The 21,831-nt window shown below is 47.5% G+C and overlaps 6 protein-coding genes across 6 annotated transcripts; 3 read left to right on the plus strand and 3 right to left on the minus strand.

Annotated features, from left to right (window-relative positions):
* Positions 1-699: 699 nt before the first annotated feature.
* Positions 700-18,048, minus strand: LOC134584803 (uncharacterized). Its single transcript, XM_063440627.1, has 4 exons — positions 17,646-18,048; positions 16,995-17,139; positions 15,078-15,659; positions 700-1,164 (listed from the first exon to the last, which is right to left on the minus strand). The coding sequence occupies exons 1-4, from the start codon at positions 18,046-18,048 to the stop codon at positions 714-716; spliced, it is 1,581 nt and encodes a 526-aa protein (XP_063296697.1). The 3' UTR covers positions 700-713.
* Positions 2,220-2,609, minus strand: LOC134584794 (histone H2A type 2-B-like). Its single transcript, XM_063440619.1, has one exon. It carries the CDS (start codon positions 2,607-2,609, stop codon positions 2,220-2,222), a length of 390 nt encoding a protein of 129 aa, XP_063296689.1.
* LOC134584795 (histone H2B 1.1-like) lies at positions 2,904-3,284 on the plus strand. The gene has a single exon (XM_063440620.1). The coding sequence runs from the start codon at positions 2,904-2,906 to the stop codon at positions 3,282-3,284; it is 381 nt and encodes a 126-aa protein (XP_063296690.1).
* LOC134584797 (histone H4-like) lies at positions 9,919-16,886 on the plus strand. The gene is made up of 2 exons (XM_063440621.1): positions 9,919-9,940; positions 16,588-16,886. The coding sequence occupies exons 1-2, from the start codon at positions 9,919-9,921 to the stop codon at positions 16,884-16,886; spliced, it is 321 nt and encodes a 106-aa protein (XP_063296691.1).
* A 1,640-nt stretch (positions 18,049-19,688) lies between the features above and the next one.
* On the minus strand, positions 19,689-20,078 carry LOC134584844 (histone H2A type 2-B-like). The gene has a single exon (XM_063440662.1). It carries the CDS (start codon positions 20,076-20,078, stop codon positions 19,689-19,691), a length of 390 nt encoding a protein of 129 aa, XP_063296732.1.
* Positions 20,079-20,372: 294 nt separating this feature from the next.
* On the plus strand, positions 20,373-20,753 carry LOC134584764 (histone H2B 1.1-like). Its single transcript, XM_063440593.1, has one exon. The coding sequence runs from the start codon at positions 20,373-20,375 to the stop codon at positions 20,751-20,753; it is 381 nt and encodes a 126-aa protein (XP_063296663.1).
* Positions 20,754-21,831: the final 1,078 nt, after the last annotated feature.

The following is a 21,831-nucleotide window of genomic DNA, read 5'->3' on the forward strand; positions in this document are numbered from 1 at the left end:
AAGGCCCTTTTCAGGGCCACCCACTTTTTCACTAAAAGACTGAACCTAATCACTTTAACCCCTTCCACACCTGATAAATTGCCTGCTATCTACATAGATACACCGAGAAGGAGATAGTAGTAGAGGCTGCTCCCAAACATCTAGACGGGAAAGGTTGCTAAACACTGTATCTGTAGACCGCATGTTTGAACCATCGGAGGATTTGGAGCCGCCTTCTGTTAATGGTAGGGGATGTAAAAAATTATGATCTAGTGAGGTGCATTTAGATTATGAGCAAGTACGTACACACACTGTCAAGAAAGCTCTGGTTTTGGTGTATTGTTACTGTTGCCTACATTTAATACATGCTTGCAGCCACTTAAATAGAAACATTGTTACTAGCTTTGCATATGCACTCCTGTGTTAACTATGTATTCTCCTCTAAGCGAAAAAGTAGTCTTTTTCCTGCTGCCTCTCCACACGATGGATTCTAAATAGTGAAGTTATTGTAAAATCGCCAGTGAAATAGACCAGCAGAGATGATGGCTACATCGTTGCCTGACGTGAAAATGGGATATGTGGGGACATTTGAGCATTGTAGTGTGAGGGCTCCGTAGCTAGCCCGCTCAAAGTCACAGGCTAAAAGACACGTTTTTATAAATGTGTTGGAGCTCGTTCGAGTGCAGATTTGGTGGCTCTTAAAAGAGCCTTTGTGTTTGTTAGCAGGTTTCAACTTAAGCACGTTCTCCTCGGATCCTACGAGCCAGCTGGATGTCTTTGGGCATGATTGTGACCCTCTTAGCGTGGATGGCGCACAAGTTGGTATCCTCAAAAAGACCAACCAGGTAAGCCTCGCTAGCCTCTTGCAGAGCCATGACAGCAGAGCTCTGGAAGCGCAGATCAGTCTTGAAATCCTGAGCGATCTCACGGACAAGGCGCTGGAAGGGCAGCTTGCGGATGAGCAGCTCGGTGGACTTCTGATAACGGCGGATCTCCCTGAGAGCCACAGTTCCTGGACGGTAACGGTGAGGCTTTTTCACTCCCCCGGTAGCTGGGGCGCTCTTTCTAGCAGCTTTGGTGGCTAGCTGCTTGCGGGGAGCCTTGCCTCCGGTCGACTTACGGGCTGTCTGCTTAGTTCTGGCCATTGTAGCAAAACGAAAGGGAATGAACGCTGCTCGCTGTAGCCTGGGCTTTATAGCCGATACGGCGTTTTCATTGGTTCATCAAGTGGGTGGTATGTTCTGATTGGCTGAAAACAAATAGTAAATCATTTCAAAATACCCGCTCAAATCAACTGCTTCTCATCCCCTCCCCCACATTCAAAATGCCCGCTCAAATCAACTGCTTCATCCCCTCCCCCCTCCTCCATCTATTGAGACCACGCGCCCAAAGAAGGGATCTAAGCCTTTAGTGACCCTTCCTGTCCTGACAGCATTTATTATAGACGCTACTAGTTGAAAGGAATGGCAGTGGGCAGTAATGGACGTATTCCTCCCAACATACTTATTAATAGCTGTATAGGCTTTATCGAGGGGGAGGGGTGCATGGGACATTGACCTCTTACACATGCAGAAAGGCCGCTTCTTTCGATGGGATAGAAGCCACGTCTGATAAAGGACTTTCACTCACAGGACGCTCAGTAGCCATACAAATGAGCTCCAGGAGACAGAGCAGCAGGAAATGTTACAAAGCATCCACTTATTGAAACAATGTTTTCAGCCGAGAGGCCAGGCTATTAAGGCTGCGTTAACTCATCCAGCAGCACAGACAACAGAGCTGTAGCGCCGCTAGGATTTGAACGCTCATAGTAGGTTTCACCCGGCATGTCCTCCAGACAGCGGGAGAGGGGGGAATCCTGAGAGTGAGCGACATGTAGAGATGCCCCGCTTAACAAAAGAGGACCTGCACACTATATACACTTGCCCCAATTGGCATTAATTTGCTGCTGCGTTTATCATAGACATGCATGGCAGCCATTGATTTTAACTAGTTCTATAGCTGGAATGTTGGACAGGATATGGACTGCAAATGGGACTCAGTCAGTGCTGTGACAGAAGCGCCCTAATATTTTAGCTTGCTTATGAGCTCCCAGCGTGGTGTGTGTGTGTGTGTGTATAGATACAAGGAACGGTTTGCGCGCAGCAGAACAATTAATCGGCTCTTTGTGGAGAACGTGGGTGGCTCTTAAAAGAGCCTTTGTGTTTGGTAGGTGAGGGAGGCCGGTGCAGCAGCTGTCCGCTTTACTTGCTCTTGGGCTTGTGGCTCTCGGTCTTCTTGGGCAGCAGCACAGCCTGGATGTTAGGCAGGACACCTCCCTGGGCGATAGTCACTCCTCCCAGCAGTTTGTTGAGCTCTTCATCGTTACGGACAGCGAGCTGGAGATGGCGGGGAATGATGCGGGTCTTTTTGTTGTCTCTAGCGGCATTCCCTGCCAGCTCCAGAATCTCAGCGGTCAGGTACTCCAGCACTGCAGCCAGATAGACGGGGGCACCGGCTCCCACACGCTCTGCATAATTGCCCTTCCTCAGCAAACGGTGGACTCTGCCGACTGGGAACTGAAGTCCCGCTCGGGATGAGCGAGTCTTCGCCTTTGCACGGGTCTTTCCACCTTGCTTTCCGCGGCCAGACATGTTTGTTCTTGATTGAATGCAAGAAGATGAAAACTCCTCCCCTACCACAGGCTATTTATAAACACACTCTGCTCTGTGATTGGATGACTTTACAAGCAGCCAATTAGAGACACGTTATACAGGGAACCAATCTATTGCTGGAGCTAGTGTTAAACAGCCGCTTCCTTACGTCATCTGACTTTAGCAACCAATCGCAGGAAGGGAAGCGGAAGGGCCTCATTTACATGGTCCGCTTATAAATAGAACCGCCGGAGGAGCAGCTTGCTATTCGCTCGCGAGCTAACAGCGTTAATCATGCCTGATCCAGCAAAGTCCGCACCAGCCCCCAAGAAAGGCTCCAAAAAAGCCGTCACCAAGACTCAGAAGAAAGATGGCAAGAAGCGTAGAAAGAGCAGGAAGGAGAGCTATGCCATCTACGTGTACAAGGTGCTGAAGCAGGTCCATCCCGACACCGGCATCTCCTCCAAGGCAATGGGGATCATGAACTCCTTTGTCAATGATATCTTTGAGCGCATCGCAGGAGAAGCTTCTCGCCTGGCTCACTACAACAAGCGCTCCACCATCACCTCCCGGGAGATCCAGACTGCCGTGCGCCTGCTACTACCCGGAGAGCTGGCAAAGCACGCCGTGTCTGAGGGCACCAAGGCTGTCACAAAGTACACCAGCGCCAAGTAAATGTCCGCCTCCCTGACCACCCGCTAACACAAAGGCTCTTTTAAGAGCCACCCACACTGTCTCTCTCAGAGCTGGCATCACACCCATGCATCAACTCTACAGCTTACTTGCTGCCCACCACAAGCTCACGCAAACGTGTAGCTTTCCTTTCACTTAACCCTTTCCATGCTGTCCTGTAACTCTGAAGATCTCGAGCTGCTAGTGTTTGCACATTTTAGACACTTGTATCACTCACATGCTGATTTAGCCACCTAATGCTCAGTTTGCTCCGCTCTATTACTTTCAAGTCTACCTAGATACCGGACTTGATCTTAGAAGATATTCGTTGGGCGGCTGTATATCTAGTAACTGTAGATTAGGGACAGGCTTCTTATTCAGGGTAGCGCTTGAAGTCACATTAGGGATATTATAAAAGCTGCTACTGTAGGAGATCTTATACCTAATCCTTTACCAAATGGCTACATGGCCAGGGATTTCACTCGATAAGTGTATCCCTTTCTTTCTCTCTTTTGTTATAGCCTATTGAAACAATGTTTCACTTCATCCTGATACTGTCTATTACTATGTTGCAACTCATGGAAGCCTAGTATGTGGTTCTAGCGTCTTTTTGCTCACGCTAGTATTTTACTAGACTTTAAAAGGTCTTTTTGACATATATACCTCAAAACAGCTAGTGTGCAATATCTAGCCTACCTACCCTATTTTCTATCATTTCCACTAGTTATGGGGAATGTGCGCAGGCTTACTTTGGAACATTTAGCAGGCTTTTCCCTTTATTGCACATTGGATATGTACGGATTTATTTTTGTAATTGTCTTTATTTTGTGTAAGTCTTGATATTGGTGACTTCTTTTGGGGTATCCCACCCCTTTAGCTTTATTCTTATTAAAGGTTTAGTTGTATCCATTTGTTCAGCCAACCCCCGACTGAATTAGATACCTGTCCTTAGAAAGTATCTACATTAGTCCACATACGATTACTTTTTGGATACATGGAAATCCTCTTTTTTTTTTTTTTTTTTTTGATTTGGTGTTTGCCAGTAAAGAACAATTTAGACCATTGAGGCTTCATCTAAATATCAGCATGATGATTTTAGTGTCTGCAGAAATGTTGAGCTTATTAAAGACAATCTGATAAGCCTGTTTTGATCTTAAAGACATAAGCATTTTTTTTTTTTTTTTGTAACTTGCCTTTTTTCCTGTTTATTGCGCCAACACATTATACACTTTCTCACCAGATGTGCCTGTATACACTCAAACAGCGTTTTTCCAATTGGTTTTCTGCAGGAACCTATGGTCCAGCGAGAACAAAATTGGAGTTCTGTAGTGATTTGCCCATTGGGTAGCCCATACACTTAAAGAAACCTGATGGGCATTGCTGCAGAGGGACTCGGTAAGCACTGTTTAATTGCCCAACGGGATCCCTGTAGCATGAGATGCTGGGAAGTGACTGACTATCATTACCTCCCAGCTTCAAATAGAAAATGCTGCACTGGAGGGAGAGAGACCGCAGTCGGCACTGAGCAGCGATTTAGGCGGCTGCCTAAGGCCTAACTCGCCATAGGGCAGGCATACTGTGTCAGGTACAAGGACCCCACACCTTGCCCGGTATGCCGCTGGTTGCGAGGTCCCTCCACTCTGTCCTGAGAAGCAGAAAGCCAGCACAGTCTGCAGCTCCGCTGACTAGGCAGTGTCTCGCGATCTCTGGCCAATCAGACCGTCGCCGCGGGATACCACTTCAATGCTCTGACTTCTGGATATTGTGAGGCACTGCACAATCTGCAGCTCACACCTGGTGGAGTTGCAGACTGTGCAGTCTCTCAGGACAAATTGTAGAGCGAGCTTACTGGAGCACCAGGGATCAAAGACACCAGGGGCCACCAGTTGGAATCCCCTCCCTCACTTTCACACCACTGTACCGCTCCCTTACTGTGTCACCCTGTCTCTCCCTCAGGCACTCTACCACCGTTCACCACCTCCCTCAATCTTCCACCTCCTCCCTACATCTCTCTGCCACCTAACCCCTCCCTTAGTTGATCCTGTTTTGTAGATTTAAGCACCAGAACCTTTTGTTTCTGTTTCTTCTGTCTCTCCTGGGCCATTTTCAAGCTCTCCCGAACGGATTCAGTAAGAGCCTGCAGCTGGTCCCAGAGTTCCAGATCATATGGCACAATGGAGGTTCCCTCTTCTCCCATGTCTCCCCCCCCCCCTCCCCCACACCTCCACAGTGCTCTTTTACTAGGTCTAACAATCCCTTTACTCTTCTACCATACAACAATTCCAAGGGTTAGAAGGTTAGAACCCAGTGGAATCTTATGGGAATTCTCTTTATGCGAGCAGTAAGTTGGGCAAGAACCTTTCCCAGTCCATGTGGGTGGCGGTAAAATTCTTAAGCATCTGCTTAAGGGTACCGTTAAAGCACTCACATAATCCATTGGTTTGGGGGTGATATGGGGATGTGATATTAGGCTCTGCTCTGCAACTTTGCCACATCTGTTGAGTCAGAGTTGCTGTAAACTGGGTTTCTTGGTCAGATTGTATTTCTCTGGGAAACCCAACCGTGGTTAATATACTAACCAAGACGTCTGCAACCAGTTCAGCTTTTATATTGGGAGGGCAATAGCTTCCGCGTATATGCTTGCGTAATCTACCACCGCTATGACAAATTTCTTCCCCGATGGGCTAGACTTACTTAGGGGCCATATGAGATCCACTGCTACTCGGTGAAAGGGTTCATCTACTATGGGTAGGGATTTTTATTTAGCTTTCGGGTATTCACCTTTTTTCTCTACTCGCTGACACATATCAAAGGTTTGGCTATATCCCTGTATGATCCGATGATTCGCTTTCCAAATGTCTAATTGCCCTGCAAGGGGAATATCATGGCTGAGCTTCAAAATGCCCATTTGGTATAGTAGTCTTTGTGCCCTTAACGTAATCCTCTCGTTTGTTTGTTTTTCCGGTAGGTTTCCGGGGTTATATTGTATTGAACCATTCATTTCTCCTTGACCTTCTCGTATAGATGCATTTCCGATTCTGATACTGCTCGATATGCCTCTGCAGCTCTGCCGGACAATTTGCTAGTTAAAATAGGTGCCCGGTTGTTTGTTGAAACACTTGAATCCACAGACAAAAACAACCTAGACCTCACCACATATAAAACACTTTTGGATAAACGCTCAGAGCTAGCCACCCTTAATGGAACACAAATCAAGAAAAGTCTTCTTCTTACCAGACACCGGTACTATACCCAAGGGGGCAAAGGGGGACGACTATCAGCGCAAGCTCTAAAAACACAAAGACAAACCACATTTATCTCATCCATACAGACTCCACAAGGGACCAAGTCAAATCTGATGGCGGACATCATGCTAGCCTTCCAGGAGTTTTACCACAAACTTTACAACTTGAGGGACTCTCCCCCCAGATGTTACTGACATAAGAGCTTTCCTCAAACAAAGGATCGCCAAGACAATCCCACCCAACGTACAACAAAGACTTGACTCTCCCACAACTAAAGAGGAGTTAGAAGTAGTGATACACTCCCTCCCACTAGGAAAGAGCCCGGGCCCAGATGTCTTCACGGCCAAATACTACAAGAGCTTTTCCATCCAGCTCATACCCCCACTCCTAGACGCACTCAACTCCCTACTTAAAGACAATTCCATACCCCCACAGGCATCGGAAGCCACTATTGCACTCTACCCAAACCAGGTAAAGATTTGACCCAATGTGGGAGATATTGGCCTATCTCACTTAAAAATATTGATTTAAAAAAATTTCACTAAAACACTAGCTAACCGCCTACGCCTCAAGCTCCCAGAGCTAATTCACCCAGACCAGGCTGGATTTATACAAGGCCGAGAAGCTAAAAAATAATATCACCAAACTCATTAATCTCATGCATCACTCTGAACACACAAACACCCAGACACTGTTACTCTCCAGAGATGCCGAAAAGGCTTTCAACAGGGTGGACTGGTCCCTGATGCTTGCCACCCTGGAACAGATGGGCTTTGGCCCAAACTGGCTAAGGTGGATGGGAGCTATATACTCCAGACCAACGGCTAGGCTACTCGTGAACGGCCAACTCTCACTCCCAGTACCCATCTCCAATAGCACCCCTCTTCGTTTCGTCCTGGTCCTGGAGCCATTCCTCCAGGGAGTTAGAGAAAATCCTAACATCAAGGGTTTCAAATTTGGAGGGGCAGAACACAAAATATCAGCATTTGCAGATGACATGCTATTCACGGTCTCCGAACCCAGCTCCTCACTCCCTCATATACTGGAGGAGATGTCTCTCTATAGCAAAGTGTTCACCTTTCAAGCCACTCTAGGTAAATGTGAACTCCTCCCACTGAAAGTACTAAACTCGACCAAAACACATCTACAATCAAACTTCCCATTCTCCTGGGGAACAGAGCATATAACATATCTGGGGGTAGCACTACCATCCGTTATCTCACGACTATATGAAACCACCCCCCACCCCCCTGCTAATCCAAGCTAGAACCAAAGATCTTACTAAATGGCACACTTCGCAGTTCAGCTGGTTTTGCAGGATAAATATCCTGAAAATTAGTATTCTCCCAAGAATATTATACTTGCTGCAAGTTCTCCCGATCACTCTACCCACAACCTTCTTTGCTGCCATACAAAAACTATTTACGACATTTATTTGGTCCCACAAACGCCCCAGGCTAGCCTATCAGCTGCTCACAAGATCAAAGACGGAGGGGGATCTGGGGCTGCCAGATGTGGAACGATACCACAGTGCAGTACTATTGGCCAGGATTTATGACTGGACAGGCAAAAACACGACCAAACAATGGGTAGATGTAGAGAATAACATCTTCCGTGTCCCCATACACACAATACCATGGCACAACTCTGGCCAATCCTTCCTTATGCACAAACAACACCCGACCATTACTCCGACACTGAGAATGTGGTCACACATGAGTCATTGGCGGCGGACATATCACCATACCCATCACCGCTATATCCACTGACTCACAATCCGCTCTTCAAGCCTGGTGAATCGGGAGCGGCAAACCGAGAATATCATACCACAGCATACCTACCTTCACGAGACCTCCTTGACAATGAGGGAGTTAGGCCCCTGTCGTCCCTACACCCGCAGGGAACTCCCACGACCCTTCAAAAATTTCTCTACGATCAACTCATTCACTTTTTGCGGACCAACAAATACCCCCAACAAGGTCACCGAGCACTGACCAAATTCGAACTTACGTGCACCCAATGCACACTCAAAAAGAAACAGGTCAAAACCACATATGCCTACTACAGGACACTAGCCAACCAATCAACCTACTCTACAAAAAACACTGGGAACAAGAACTGCACTTATCTTTCGCAGATAATGACTGGAAGCAAATATTCCTCCTGACACAAAAATCATCCACCAGCTTAGCGACACAAGAAAGTAACTATAAGAAAATAGCTAGATGGCACTACACCCCATCCAAACTCAAACGGGCATTCCCAGGCACGTCCAATAACTGCTGTAGATGACTAGAGGCCATTGGGGACATGGCTCACATCTGGTGGTCATGCACGGTGAACCAAAAGTTCTGGTCACGGATCTCCAGTCTCATACACCTCATAACGGGAACCACCATACCCTACCCACCTGAAACACTCCTATATCTTATATTGCCTCCCTCCATACCAAGGGACACTAGGACCCTAGACATACATCTGCTCAAAGCAGCAAATCTGCTTATCACCCTCCACTGGAAAAAAAAAAAAAACAGCCCCACCTACCATTAGGGACTGGGTACGGAGAGTAGAAAGCATTAGAACAATGGAGGAAATTAGCTTCTCACTAACCGGCAAATACCACATATACATGACCTCCTGGGAACCCTAGTGTAACTTCATGAACACCAGTCAAACAGACCGATAGTGACACCCACCTGGAGATAATATGAGACCTTGAACTACCAGCGAATCTATTTGAATATCAACGCCCTTATTATTTTTGGTCTTCACTTCCCCTCTATGTCGACTACAAGTATTTCTGTTACTGAATGTGAACTTTGTACTAGACATTATGACTAAAGCAGCAATGTTATACACATTTTTGAAGTATCAATTGTTACATTTGCAAGAATTTTAAAATAAACAATTTCTAAAAAAAAAAAAAAAGGAAAAAGGAAAAAAAGCCGAACAGACACTGCTTGATCCGTTTTAGGTCAGCTTTGGGATTTCTAGGTAGTCTCAGTAAAATCCATTCTGAGTTCTCCTTATAACCCGCAGAAAAAAAAAAAAAAAATATATATATATATCTGCGAGCGGTTCAACAGAACACTGCTTGCCAAGACTGGGAGCGACTCCTACCGCACTTCTTATGTGCATATTGGGAGGTACCGCAGGAACTGCTTTGGACTATTATATGGGAGAAGATTACGAGGACCTCATCACAGTGCATTGGGATGGGGGAATGTGCTAAAACTCTGTGACCACATGGAACAGTTGGCTAAGTTGGTAAAAGAGAACCTCCAAGCTGACAAGGGGTGACAGAAAGTATGGTATGACCGGGGTACCCGACTGCGTAGTTTCCGTGTTGGACAAAAGATTTAACCGGTCTGTCATGATTAATTACAGGCGGCATGGCAGGGTCCCTACAAGGTGGTGGAGCATATCTGCAATACCACCTATGTAGTAGCCAGCTGTGCAGATGAGAGAGTAAACTGCTCCTTCCACGTTAATATGCTTAAAGAGTACAAAAAAAGGAAGGACGATGTAACTGCAGTGTGCGCCCCAGCTTCTGAGGATCTAGACAGCCTCCCATTACCTGACTTGCTAGAGGGAGACTCCCAAGTTGACCTTATCGCTCAAGTCAAACTAGGAGACAAACTGACTGATAAAGAAATAGTTCAGGCCCACAAATTATTGAAAGCTAAACGAGAGACCTTCTCCCAAGACCCTGGGTACATCACCCTGGCTGTACACAACGTGGAAATCCCAGGACAAGCACCTATGAGGCAACCACCCCTACCACATTCTCGAGGCAGTCCGGTAAGAGATACGGAAGGATATACAGTAAATGCTGTGACTAGGAGTGATTGAGGCTTCAGACTTGGCTTGTAGTCCTAGTACCGAAGCGGGACAGAACAACACTCTTCTGCGTGGACTACAGGCGACTGAACGATCGGACTCTTACCAACTCTTATCCCATGCCCTGGAGGAACTATTGCATCATATAGCATGGGGACAGTATCTCGCCACAACAGACCTATGCAAGGGCTACTAGCAGATTCACCTGGCCGAGGAGGCTATCCCCAAGTCGGCATTCGTCACCCCGCTTGGCCTATTCCAATATCAGGTCATGCCGTTCTAGATGAAGAATGTCCCAGCCACCTATGGTGGATAGGTTCCTCAATGGCTTCCAGGAATTTGCACGTTTGTACCTGGACAGCATAGCTATCAATTGTGACTCCTAGGAGGAAGATTTGATCCATGTAGGGAAGGTTCTCGGCCGAATTAGAGCAGCTGGCTTAACTCTGAAGCCAGACAAGTGTCACATTGGTATGGCTGAAGTGCGGTATCTGGGACACAGAGTAGCTGGGAGACTTCTGCCCCTACCCGAGTGGCCACCACACACTGGATAACACAGTTCTACTTCACCCTTTACTAAGTCTTGGCTCGTGTTTTTTTTTTAATTCTTTATTTTATTTGTGCATGAAAAATCACATAAAGCACACAATGCCACAACAGCTAGAGCATGCAGAGCGTCATACATAGATTTACATTGGTTAGGCATTAAAACATAGCACAGTTTTATGGATTATTATTGCATGACAAAGAGTTATATCTAATAATATTATCAATAACAGCGTTAAACTAGGTTATCCAGGTTAGATTGTTATCAGCTATATATCAGAGAATTTACAACATTGAAAACAGGTTAGACTACAATGTTAAACCGGTGAGCTATAAAACCACCTTGTAAGCACGTTAATAGAGGTGAGATATCCCCAGCAGTACCTTTCTACATTAGTAAGCATGTTGGTAGCCTGGCTGTAATCAGGCTAAGTTAAGTAATGACATGCAATTAGCCGGCATAGATGTATCTGTACCATTGAGTAATAAAACGAAAAAAAACAAAAAACAAATAGATAATGCTGCTTCTATCTATAACAAGCTCGTGTTGGGATAAAGTCACCCTCACAGGCCAGCAGTATGCATAAGGGCTAGTACTCGTGTTCGCCAAGAGGGACAGTTAATGTCCAGGGTGTAGTAGCAGTTTGTGAGTACGTCTCTCAACAGTCATGCTGTCCCAGGGCCGGTCCGACCCTCAGCCTGTTCCCCGTCTGGGAGAGTGCAGCAGGTCTGTGCCAAGGTGCTGGTCATATCGGGTGTTGGGCAGTGCATGATGGGTGACTACCTTCGGGTGGGCCCGCTCCGTCTCCGATTTCTCCGATGTAGGAGCCGCTTTAGAGGCTGTTGGAGGCCCCCGCTGTTTGGTAGGCATGTGGGGGGTACGGAGTTGAGTGAACCCGCTTGTCAGCTCTGTGTCGGGACGCTTTGTGCGGCTTCCTCCTCCGCTTCCCCGCTTGTGTAGCGCCAGCTTTCCGCCCTGGCTGTGGTGGTTTGTCCCCGTTCTGTGGAGGGCTTGTTGCAGCCGTGGGTCTTGTTTGGCTCTGTTTAGCTTGTTCCCAGTATTGCTCCCAAAAGCGTTCAAATGCCAGGGCAATGGGATCCCTGGAGTCTGGGACACACTTGGTCACGTGTTGGCGGCCATCTTTGCCCACTCTTGCTGTGCTTGTCCCCTCGGGTCCGGTTGTGGTGTGATGACCCCCGCTGGTACATGGGGGGGGGGGGGGGGGTCATCACACCACAACCGGACCCGAGGGAGAGCGGCCGTCTCTCCTCGTCTCGACCTTCCGCAGGCCGCAACTGTATCCCGAGCATGCGACCGGCCGGTTCAGCAGTAAGGCTCCGTCCCGTCTTGGCTCGTGTTTGGGTGAGACAGCTATACTCTGTGCAAGAGAGCTTAATCACTAGGACCCTGTTACAGGTTAGGAAAGTTTGGATAGACCCCAGCCAAGCTGCAGCGGGTAGGGGCTATAGCACTACTGGTGTCCCAGTGATAGCTAGGAAGCAAGCTTGGCAGAGGTGCCCAGTCAGGGTACCATGCAGTCCATCAAAGTGTGTCCAGGATTGTGTGTCCATGAATGGAGACCCCATGCTGGGGGTCTGTGTATAAATTCTGTGTGCCTTGCCTGAATAAACCAGATCTACTCCCAGCACTGGCGTACATACCGCGGTCGCAGGGGTTGCAGCTGCGACTGGGCCCGGCCCACCAGGGGGCCCGGCCACCTAGCGACTCGGTATGTACGCCAGTGTGGGCAGACTCTTCTACTGGGGGGACAAGGAGCTGGCCACATCAGGGCCCCCGAGGCCGGCCCTGGTGTTACCGGGCGCGCGCGCGAGGGAGCACTCTCCCCTGAGCGCTCTCTGATCAGCTCCCTTGCGCGCCCCGCACTTATGCTGCAGCCGGAATATGAAGTTATATTCTGGCTCCGGCATCAGTAAAAATGCGCGAGGGAGCTGGGCAGAGAGCGCTCAGGGGACAGTGCTCCCTCACGAGCCAGCAGGACCGGTCGCCGGGCAGCCCCTGGACTGGACTGGAAAGGGAGGCTGCGGGATTAAATCTGAAAAAAAAACACACAAAAAAACGTGTGTATGTGTGTTAGTGCTACAGTGTGTGTGTGTGTGTGTGTGTGTGTGTTAGTGCACATTTTTGTGCCAGTGTGTGTGTTACTGTGTCTGCTAGTGAGTGTCAGTGAGTGTGTTAGTTTTTGTTTGCGTGTGTTACTGTGTGTTAGTTGTGTGTGTCTGTTATTGAGTGTGTGTCTGTTAGTGAGTGTCAGTGTGTGTGTCTGTGTGTGAGTGAGTGTGTGTGTCTGTTACTGAGTGTGCTAGTTTGTGTGTGTCTGTTAGTGAGTCTGTTAGTGAGTCTTAGGTTAGTGAGTCTAGTGAGTCTTAGGTGTCTTAGTGAGTGTGTGTTTGTCAGTGAGAGTGTGTGTTTTGTAAGTGAGTGTGTATGTGTCTCTGTCTGTCACTGAGTGTGTCTTTGGCAGTAAATTTGTGTGTCTGTTAGCTAGTGTGTATGCGTCTGTTCGTGAGAGTGTGTGTGTGTTTAAAACCCCTTAAGCACTTACCTTTCTCCAGCGCCTGACTCCCTTGGCGCTGGGGATCCCTCCGCCCGACCTGCCTCTCAGCTCCCAATGCGCATGCGTGGCAAGAGCCGCGCGCGCATTCAAACCGCCCATAGAAAAGCATTACTCAATGCTTTCCTATGGACGTCGAGCGTCTTCTCACTGTGATTTTCACAGGGAGAATCGCGGAAGCGCCTCTAGCCGCTGTCAGTGACACAGCCACTAGAGGCTGGATTAATCATCAGTGAAACATAGCAGTTTCTCCGAAACTGCTATGTATTCAGCTGCAGGGTTAAACTAGAGGGCCCTGGAACCCAGACCACTTCATTGAGCTGAAGTGATCTGGGTGTCTAAAGTGGTCCTTTAAGGAACCAAGACCACTTCATTGAGCTGAAGTGATCTGGGTGTCTAAAGTGGTCCTTTAAGTGTATGTGTATCTGCATACACTTGCGTACATACCGCGGTCACAGGGGTCGCAGCCCTGCAACCCGGAGCCTGCCGCCATGTGTTGCGACCCCGGGCCGCGCAGAGTAAGTGTGGGGGGAGGGGCACGGATCAATTTTAGCACCGGGGCCCCATGGGTCGTGTGTACGCCACTGACTCCCAGCATTACGTTTAGACAAATGTATTTGTGGAAAGCTGTACTAGCTAATACAACGGGAAAGGGAATCCATGAAGGTGATACCCTGGTGGTCCGCCACACAGATCAACATGTTAGCTCCTAATTTGGTGCTAAAATCAGGACAATTTTTGCTGTCATGTTTTTATCATGATTTGAAATAGCATTGAAATGTTTTTGATGTTTTGGAAAAAGTCCCTAGAGTGCGGAACTCATTGCTGTTGTTTACTGTGCCAGACCTACACCAGGCTTCATAAAGGATTTCCTGGAGAGCACAGTGTGTGTGTGTTTTAATATAACTGGTCTTAGTTGTTGTTAGAGGGTAAACATAGATATATAACATACAATTATGTAATTATGTAATTTAAAAATTGCCACGACTAAGAGCTCTTCTGCTATGATCTTACTACATCCTACCTGAGCTACCTGTCTGAACAAACGAGGATCAAAATCCCTTTTCTCTGTTTCTTTACGACACGAGCTTCAACCCACCTTGATAACACGGGCCCCTTCCCTTTCTTGCATAAGAGTGAGAAAGAAAACCTTGGAATATATTCTTTTAATAGTTATCACAGTAATGTTTGTGGAGAACATCAGGCTCATCCCAAAGGAGATGTGTCAGCTTTCACCGGCTCTGCTAGATCGTGACAACCCTCGGGACCCATGGAGCTGCTAATGAATTCTTGGTTAGATAGTTTAGTACATTCCACGATAGATGGCATCGACCTCCGTCCTCTTATTTTACCTAAATGTATTCGTTTTATCCATTCGGAAACACAGCGTGAGAGCAGAGTGTGAAATGATGGAGTAGGGACAGTGGAGGGTGTGTCATAAGACTGTATCCAATCAGAGCGTGGTTAGATCAGCCAATAAGATGCTAGCTGGAGATGTATAATTTGGAGGCTGCTGCGGGCGCGTATTATTGCTTGATCTTCATAGAGAATAGTGACCATGTCTGAAGCCGCCCCAGCTCCCGCCGCCGCACCTGCGGTAGAAAGCGCCTCCAAGAAGAAGCAGCCCAAGAAAGCAGCCGGTGTCAAGAAAGTCGCTAAGCCCTCCGGTCCTAGCGTGTCCGAGCTCATTGTCAAAGCTGTGTCCGCTTCTAAAGAGCGCAGCGGGGTGTCCCTGGCAGCTCTGAAGAAGGCTTTGGCTGCTTCTGGTTATGATGTGGAAAAGAATAACAGCCGCCTCAAGCTGGCTCTCAAGGGCTTGGTGACTAAAAGCACTCTCGTCCAGGTCAAAGGAAGCGGAGCTTCCGGCTCCTTCAAGCTCAACAAAAAGCAGGCGGAGAGCAAGGACAAGGCTACCAAGAAAAAGGCACCGGCTAAAGTCAAGAAGCCTGCCCCGAAGAAAGCCACCAAGTCTCCAGCCAAACCTAAGAAGGTAGCTGCAAAGAGCCCGAAAAAGGCCAAAAAGCCGGCCGCCTCCGCTAAAAAGGCCACCAAAAGTCCGAAGAAAGTCAAAGCCGCCAAGCCCAAGAAGGTAGTGAAAAGCCCGGCTAAGAAGACCGTGAAGAGCCCTGCCAAAAAGGCAGCCAAACCCAAAGCCGCAAAGAGTCCTGCAAAGGCTAAAAAGGCAGCTCCCAAAAAGAAATAAGCCTTGCTCGCATTTAATTTTATTTTCCAAACCCCAAAGGCTCTTGTAAGAGCCACCACATTCTCATTTCAGAGCTATATATCAGTGATGGCAACGTGTTTGTTTTGGTGTCATGTCACACATACCGTTCCCCCTCCATCCCTCATTCTAAAGTCAGGAATAACCTAATGAATCCTGTAATCCCAGCATCTAGTGCTCGAAAAGATTACACAGGAATGTATCTTGTCGGTGTGGCTAAGTCCCCGTATACCAGTGCTACACTTGAGCGTTGATTTTTTATTTTTTTTTGGCTTAGAAATTCCCTCCGTTCTAAGATAGTGAGGGTGTTTCTTCATTAAATTGCGAAAGGCCAGTTTTAGTGAGAAACGCATATAATATATAGAATATCACACAGTGTCCTTCCAGACTAGATTTAATGTTATTGCCTTTTTCAGTAAGATAATAAAGCAGAACATATTTTAGGGATTGCGATTTTGTACATGGTGATAATAAAAGGGACTGTCCTCGTCCTCTCTCCACGTGTGAAACGGGCGCTTATTTCGATATTCAAAGAGTGATAAAGCCCAAGAAATGATACCTTGTGCAGTAGCTAAGTCGACTATCAAAGAAACACTAAAGACATGATAAAATGATTATACTTCAAAAGATTTCACGATTGTGAAATCTTTTGAAGCATAAACAGCTTTGGTTTTAAACGCCAGAACCATTTCGAGCACGGAAGGAGAGGGTTAAGCATATTATTGAGAGGGAAAAAAAAAAGTGAAGGGGCGTATTTAAAACGCCCGCCTCCTTTGCTGCAGGTCCCCATACGGTCCGTCCGAGGAGTATATAAGGAAGAGCTTTGCACAGCATTTCATATCGTTCGTGCAGAAAGAAGAGCAGAACCATGTCTGGCAGAGGCAAAGGAGGAAAGGGTCTCGGAAAAGGTGGCGCTAAGCGTCACAGGAAGGTTCTTCGTGACAACATCCAGGGCATTACCAAGCCTGCAATTCGTCGCCTTGCTCGCAGGGGAGGCGTGAAGCGTATTTCCGGCCTCATCTATGAGGAGACTCGCGGGGTGCTGAAGGTATTCCTGGAGAACGTCATCCGGGACGCCGTCACTTACACCGAGCATGCCAAGAGGAAGACTGTCACCGCCATGGACGTAGTTTATGCTCTTAAGCGCCAGGGCCGCACTCTCTATGGCTTCGGAGGTTAAAACTCGGGCTTGACTTTACCGCACACCCCATTAACCCAAAGGCCCTTTTCAGGGCCACCCACTTTTTCACTAAAAGACTGAACCTAATCACTTTAACCCCTTCCACACCTGATAAATTGCCTGCTATCTACATAGATACACCGAGAAGGAGATAGTAGTAGAGGCTGCTCCCAAACATCTAGACGGGAAAGGTTGCTAAACACTGTATCTGTAGACCGCATGTTTGAACCATCGGAGGATTTGGAGCCGCCTTCTGTTAATGGTAGGGGATGTAAAAAAATATGATCTAGTGAGGTGCATTTAGATTATGAGCAAGTACGTACACACACTGTCAAGAAAGCTCTGGTTTTGGTGTATTGTTACTGTTGCCTACATTTAATACATGCTTGCAGCCACTTAAATAGAAACATTGTTACTAGCTTTGCATATGCACTCCTGTGTTAACTATGTATTCTCCTCTAAGCGAAAAAGTAGTCTTTTTCCTGCTGCCTCTCCACACGATGGATTCTAAATAGTGAAGTTATTGTAAAATCGCCAGTGAAATAGACCAGCAGAGATGATGGCTACATCGTTGCCTGACGTGAAAATGGGATATGTGGGGACATTTGAGCATTGTAGTGTGAGGGCTCCGTAGCTAGCCCGCTCAAAGTCACAGGCTAAAAGACACGTTTTTATAAATGTGTTGGAGCTCGTTCGAGTGCAGATTTGGTGGCTCTTAAAAGAGCCTTTGTGTTTGTTAGCAGGTTTCAACTTAAGCACGTTCTCCTCGGATCCTACGAGCCAGCTGGATGTCTTTGGGCATGATTGTGACCCTCTTAGCGTGGATGGCGCACAAGTTGGTATCCTCAAAAAGACCAACCAGGTAAGCCTCGCTAGCCTCTTGCAGAGCCATGACAGCAGAGCTCTGGAAGCGCAGATCAGTCTTGAAATCCTGAGCGATCTCACGGACAAGGCGCTGGAAGGGCAGCTTGCGGATGAGCAGCTCGGTGGACTTCTGATAACGGCGGATCTCCCTGAGAGCCACAGTTCCTGGACGGTAACGGTGAGGCTTTTTCACTCCCCCGGTAGCTGGGGCGCTCTTTCTAGCAGCTTTGGTGGCTAGCTGCTTGCGGGGAGCCTTGCCTCCGGTCGACTTACGGGCTGTCTGCTTAGTTCTGGCCATTGTAGCAAAACGAAAGGGAATGAACGCTGCTCGCTGTAGCCTGGGCTTTATAGCCGATACGGCGTTTTCATTGGTTCATCAAGTGGGTGGTATGTTCTGATTGGCTGAAAACAAATAGTAAATCATTTCAAAATACCCGCTCAAATCAACTGCTTCTCATCCCCTCCCCCACATTCAAAATGCCCGCTCAAATCAACTGCTTCATCCCCTCCCCCCTCCTCCATCTATTGAGACCACGCGCCCAAAGAAGGGATCTAAGCCTTTAGTGACCCTTCCTGTCCTGACAGCATTTATTATAGACGCTACTAGTTGAAAGGAATGGCAGTGGGCAGTAATGGACGTATTCCTCCCAACATACTTATTAATAGCTGTATAGGCTTTATCGAGGGGGAGGGGTGCATGGGACATTGACCTCTTACACATGCAGAAAGGCCGCTTCTTTCGATGGGATAGAAGCCACGTCTGATAAAGGACTTTCACTCACAGGACGCTCAGTAGCCATACAAATGAGCTCCAGGAGACAGAGCAGCAGGAAATGTTACAAAGCATCCACTTATTGAAACAATGTTTTCAGCCGAGAGGCCAGGCTATTAAGGCTGCGTTAACTCATCCAGCAGCACAGACAACAGAGCTGTAGCGCCGCTAGGATTTGAACGCTCATAGTAGGTTTCACCCGGCATGTCCTCCAGACAGCGGGAGAGGGGGGAATCCTGAGAGTGAGCGACATGTAGAGATGCCCCGCTTAACAAAAGAGGACCTGCACACTATATACACTTGCCCAAATTGGCATTAATTTGCTGCTGCGTTTATCATAGACATGCATGGCAGCCATTGATTTTAACTAGTTCTATAGCTGGAATGTTGGACAGGATATGGACTGCAAATGGGACTCAGTCAGTGCTGTGACAGAAGCGCCCTAATATTTTAGCTTGCTTATGAGCTCCCAGCGTGCTCTTACACATGCAGAAAGGCCGCTTCTTTCGATGGGATAGAAGCCACGTCTGATAAAGGACTTTCACTCACAGGACGCTCAGTAGCCATACAAATGAGCTCCAGGAGACAGAGCAGCAGGAAATGTTACAAAGCATCCACTTATTGAAACAATGTTTTCAGCCGAGAGGCCAGGCTATTAAGGCTGCGTTAACTCATCCAGCAGCACAGACAACAGAGCTGTAGCGCCGCTAGGATTTGAACGCTCATAGTAGGTTTCACCCGGCATGTCCTCCAGACAGCGGGAGAGGGGGGAATCCTGAGAGTGAGCGACATGTAGAGATGCCCCGCTTAACAAAAGAGGACCTGCACACTATATACACTTGCCCCAATTGGCATTAATTTGCTGCTGCGTTTATCATAGACATGCATGGCAGCCATTGATTTTAACTAGTTCTATAGCTGGAATGTTGGACAGGATATGGACTGCAAATGGGACTCAGTCAGTGCTGTGACAGAAGCGCCCTAATATTTTAGCTTGCTTATGAGCTCCCAGCGTGGTGTGTGTGTGTGTGTGTGTGTGTATAGATACAAGGAACGGTTTGCGCGCAGCAGAACAATTAATCGGCTCTTTGTGGAGAACGTGGGTGGCTCTTAAAAGAGCCTTTGTGTTTGGTAGGTGAGGGAGGCAGGTGCAGCAGCTGTCCGCTTTACTTGCTCTTGGGCTTGTGGCTCTCGGTCTTCTTGGGCAGCAGCACAGCCTGGATGTTAGGCAGGACACCTCCCTGGGCGATAGTCACTCCTCCCAGCAGTTTGTTGAGCTCTTCATCGTTACGGACAGCGAGCTGGAGATGGCGGGGAATGATGCGGGTCTTTTTGTTGTCTCTAGCGGCATTCCCTGCCAGCTCCAGAATCTCAGCGGTCAGGTACTCCAGCACTGCAGCCAGATAGACGGGGGCACCGGCTCCCACACGCTCTGCATAATTGCCCTTCCTCAGCAAACGGTGGACTCTGCCGACTGGGAACTGAAGTCCCGCTCGGGATGAGCGAGTCTTCGCCTTTGCACGGGTCTTTCCACCTTGCTTTCCGCGGCCAGACATGTTTGTTCTTGATTGAATGCAAGAAGATGAAAACTCCTCCCCTACCACAGGCTATTTATAAACACACTCTGCTCTGTGATTGGATGACTTTACAAGCAGCCAATTAGAGACACGTTATACAGGGAACCAATCTATTGCTGGAGCTAGTGTTAAACAGCCGCTTCCTTACGTCATCTGACTTTAGCAACCAATCGCAGGAAGGGAAGCGGAAGGGCCTCATTTACATGGTCCGCCTATAAATAGAACCGCCGGAGGAGCAGCTTGCTATTCGCTCGCGAGCTAACAGCGTTAATCATGCCTGATCCAGCAAAGTCCGCACCAGCCCCCAAGAAAGGCTCCAAAAAAGCCGTCACCAAGACTCAGAAGAAAGATGGCAAGAAGCGTAGAAAGAGCAGGAAGGAGAGCTATGCCATCTACGTGTACAAGGTGCTGAAGCAGGTCCATCCCGACACCGGCATCTCCTCCAAGGCAATGGGGATCATGAACTCCTTTGTCAATGATATCTTTGAGCGCATCGCAGGAGAAGCTTCTCGCCTGGCTCACTACAACAAGCGCTCCACCATCACCTCCCGGGAGATCCAGACTGCCGTGCGCCTGCTACTACCCGGAGAGCTGGCAAAGCACGCCGTGTCTGAGGGCACCAAGGCTGTCACAAAGTACACCAGCGCCAAGTAAATGTCCGCCTCCCTGACCACCCGCTAACACAAAGGCTCTTTTAAGAGCCACCCACACTGTCTCTCTCAGAGCTGGCATCACACCCATGCATCAACTCTACAGCTTACTTGCTGCCCACCACAAGCTCACGCAAACGTGTAGCTTTCCTTTCACTTAACCCTTCCCATGCTGTCCTGTAACTCTGAAGATCTCGAGCTGCTAGTGTTTGCACATTTTAGACACTTGTATCACTCACATGCTGATTTAGCCACCTAATGCTCAGTTTGCTCCGCTCTATTACTTTCAAGTCTACCTAGATACCGGACTTGATCTTAGAAGATATTCGTTGGGCGGCTGTATATCTAGTAACTGTAGATTAGGGACAGGCTTCTTATTCAGGGTAGCGCTTGAAGTCACATTAGGGATATTATAAAAGCTGCTACTGTAGGAGATCTTATACCTAATCCTTTACCAAATGGCTACATGGCCAGGGATTTCACTCGATAAGTGTATCCCTTTCTTTCTCTCTTTTGTTATAGCCTATTGAAACAATGTTTCACTTCATCCTGATACTGTCTATTACTATGTTGCAACTCATGGAAGCCTAGTATGTGGTTCTAGCGTCTTTTTGCTCACGCTAGTATTTTACTAGACTTTAAAAGGTCTTTTTGACATATATACCTCAAAACAGCTAGTGTGCAATATCTAGCCTACCTACCCTATTTTCTATCATTTCCACTAGTTATGGGGAATGTGCGCAGGCTTACTTTGGAACATTTAGCAGGCTTTTCCCTTTATTGCACATTGGATATGTACGGATTTATTTTTGTAATTGTCTTTATTTTGTGTAAGTCTTGATATTGGTGACTTCTTTTGGGGTATCCCACCCCTTTAGCTTTATTCTTATTAAAGGTTTAGTTGTATCCATTTGTTCAGCCAACCCCCGACTGAATTAGATACCTGTCCTTAGAAAGTATCTACATTAGTCCACATACGATTACTTTTTGGATACATGGAAATCCTCTTTTTTTTTTTTTTTTTTTTGATTTGGTGTTTGCCAGTAAAGAACAATTTAGACCATTGAGGCTTCATCTAAATA

Source organism: Pelobates fuscus, unplaced genomic scaffold, assembly GCF_036172605.1.
Source record: "Pelobates fuscus isolate aPelFus1 unplaced genomic scaffold, aPelFus1.pri scaffold_24, whole genome shotgun sequence".
Classification (NCBI taxonomy): domain Eukaryota; kingdom Metazoa; phylum Chordata; class Amphibia; order Anura; family Pelobatidae; genus Pelobates; species Pelobates fuscus.

What these genes read in the sequence shown, in the direction of transcription:
- LOC134584794 (XM_063440619.1), bottom strand. Translation starts at nt 2,609, where the DNA reads ATGTCTGGCCGCGGAAAGCAAGGTGGAAAGACCCGTGCAAAGGCGAAG.
- LOC134584795 (XM_063440620.1), top strand. Translation starts at nt 2,904, where the DNA reads ATGCCTGATCCAGCAAAGTCCGCACCAGCCCCCAAGAAAGGCTCCAAA.
- LOC134584797 (XM_063440621.1), top strand. Translation starts at nt 9,919, where the DNA reads ATGGCAGGGTCCCTACAAGGTG. An exon ending in GGCAGGGTCCCTACAAGGTG is followed by an intron (nt 9,941 to 16,587) that starts GTGGAGCATATC and finishes TGTCTGGCAGAG; the next exon opens with GCAAAGGAGGAAAGGGTCTC.
- LOC134584803 (XM_063440627.1), bottom strand. Translation starts at nt 18,048, where the DNA reads ATGGCCAGAACTAAGCAGACAGCCCGTAAGTCGACCGGAGGCAAGGCT. An exon ending in GATAGCAGGCAATTTATCAG is followed by an intron (nt 15,660 to 16,994) that starts GTGTGGAAGGGG and finishes CTGCCTTTTTAG; the next exon opens with CCTTTGCAGGACTCTTTGCG. An exon ending in GGAGGCGCTTTCTACCGCAG is followed by an intron (nt 1,165 to 15,077) that starts GTGCGGCGGCGG and finishes TATAAAGCCCAG; the next exon opens with GCTACAGCGAGCAGCGTTCA.
- LOC134584844 (XM_063440662.1), bottom strand. Translation starts at nt 20,078, where the DNA reads ATGTCTGGCCGCGGAAAGCAAGGTGGAAAGACCCGTGCAAAGGCGAAG.
- LOC134584764 (XM_063440593.1), top strand. Translation starts at nt 20,373, where the DNA reads ATGCCTGATCCAGCAAAGTCCGCACCAGCCCCCAAGAAAGGCTCCAAA.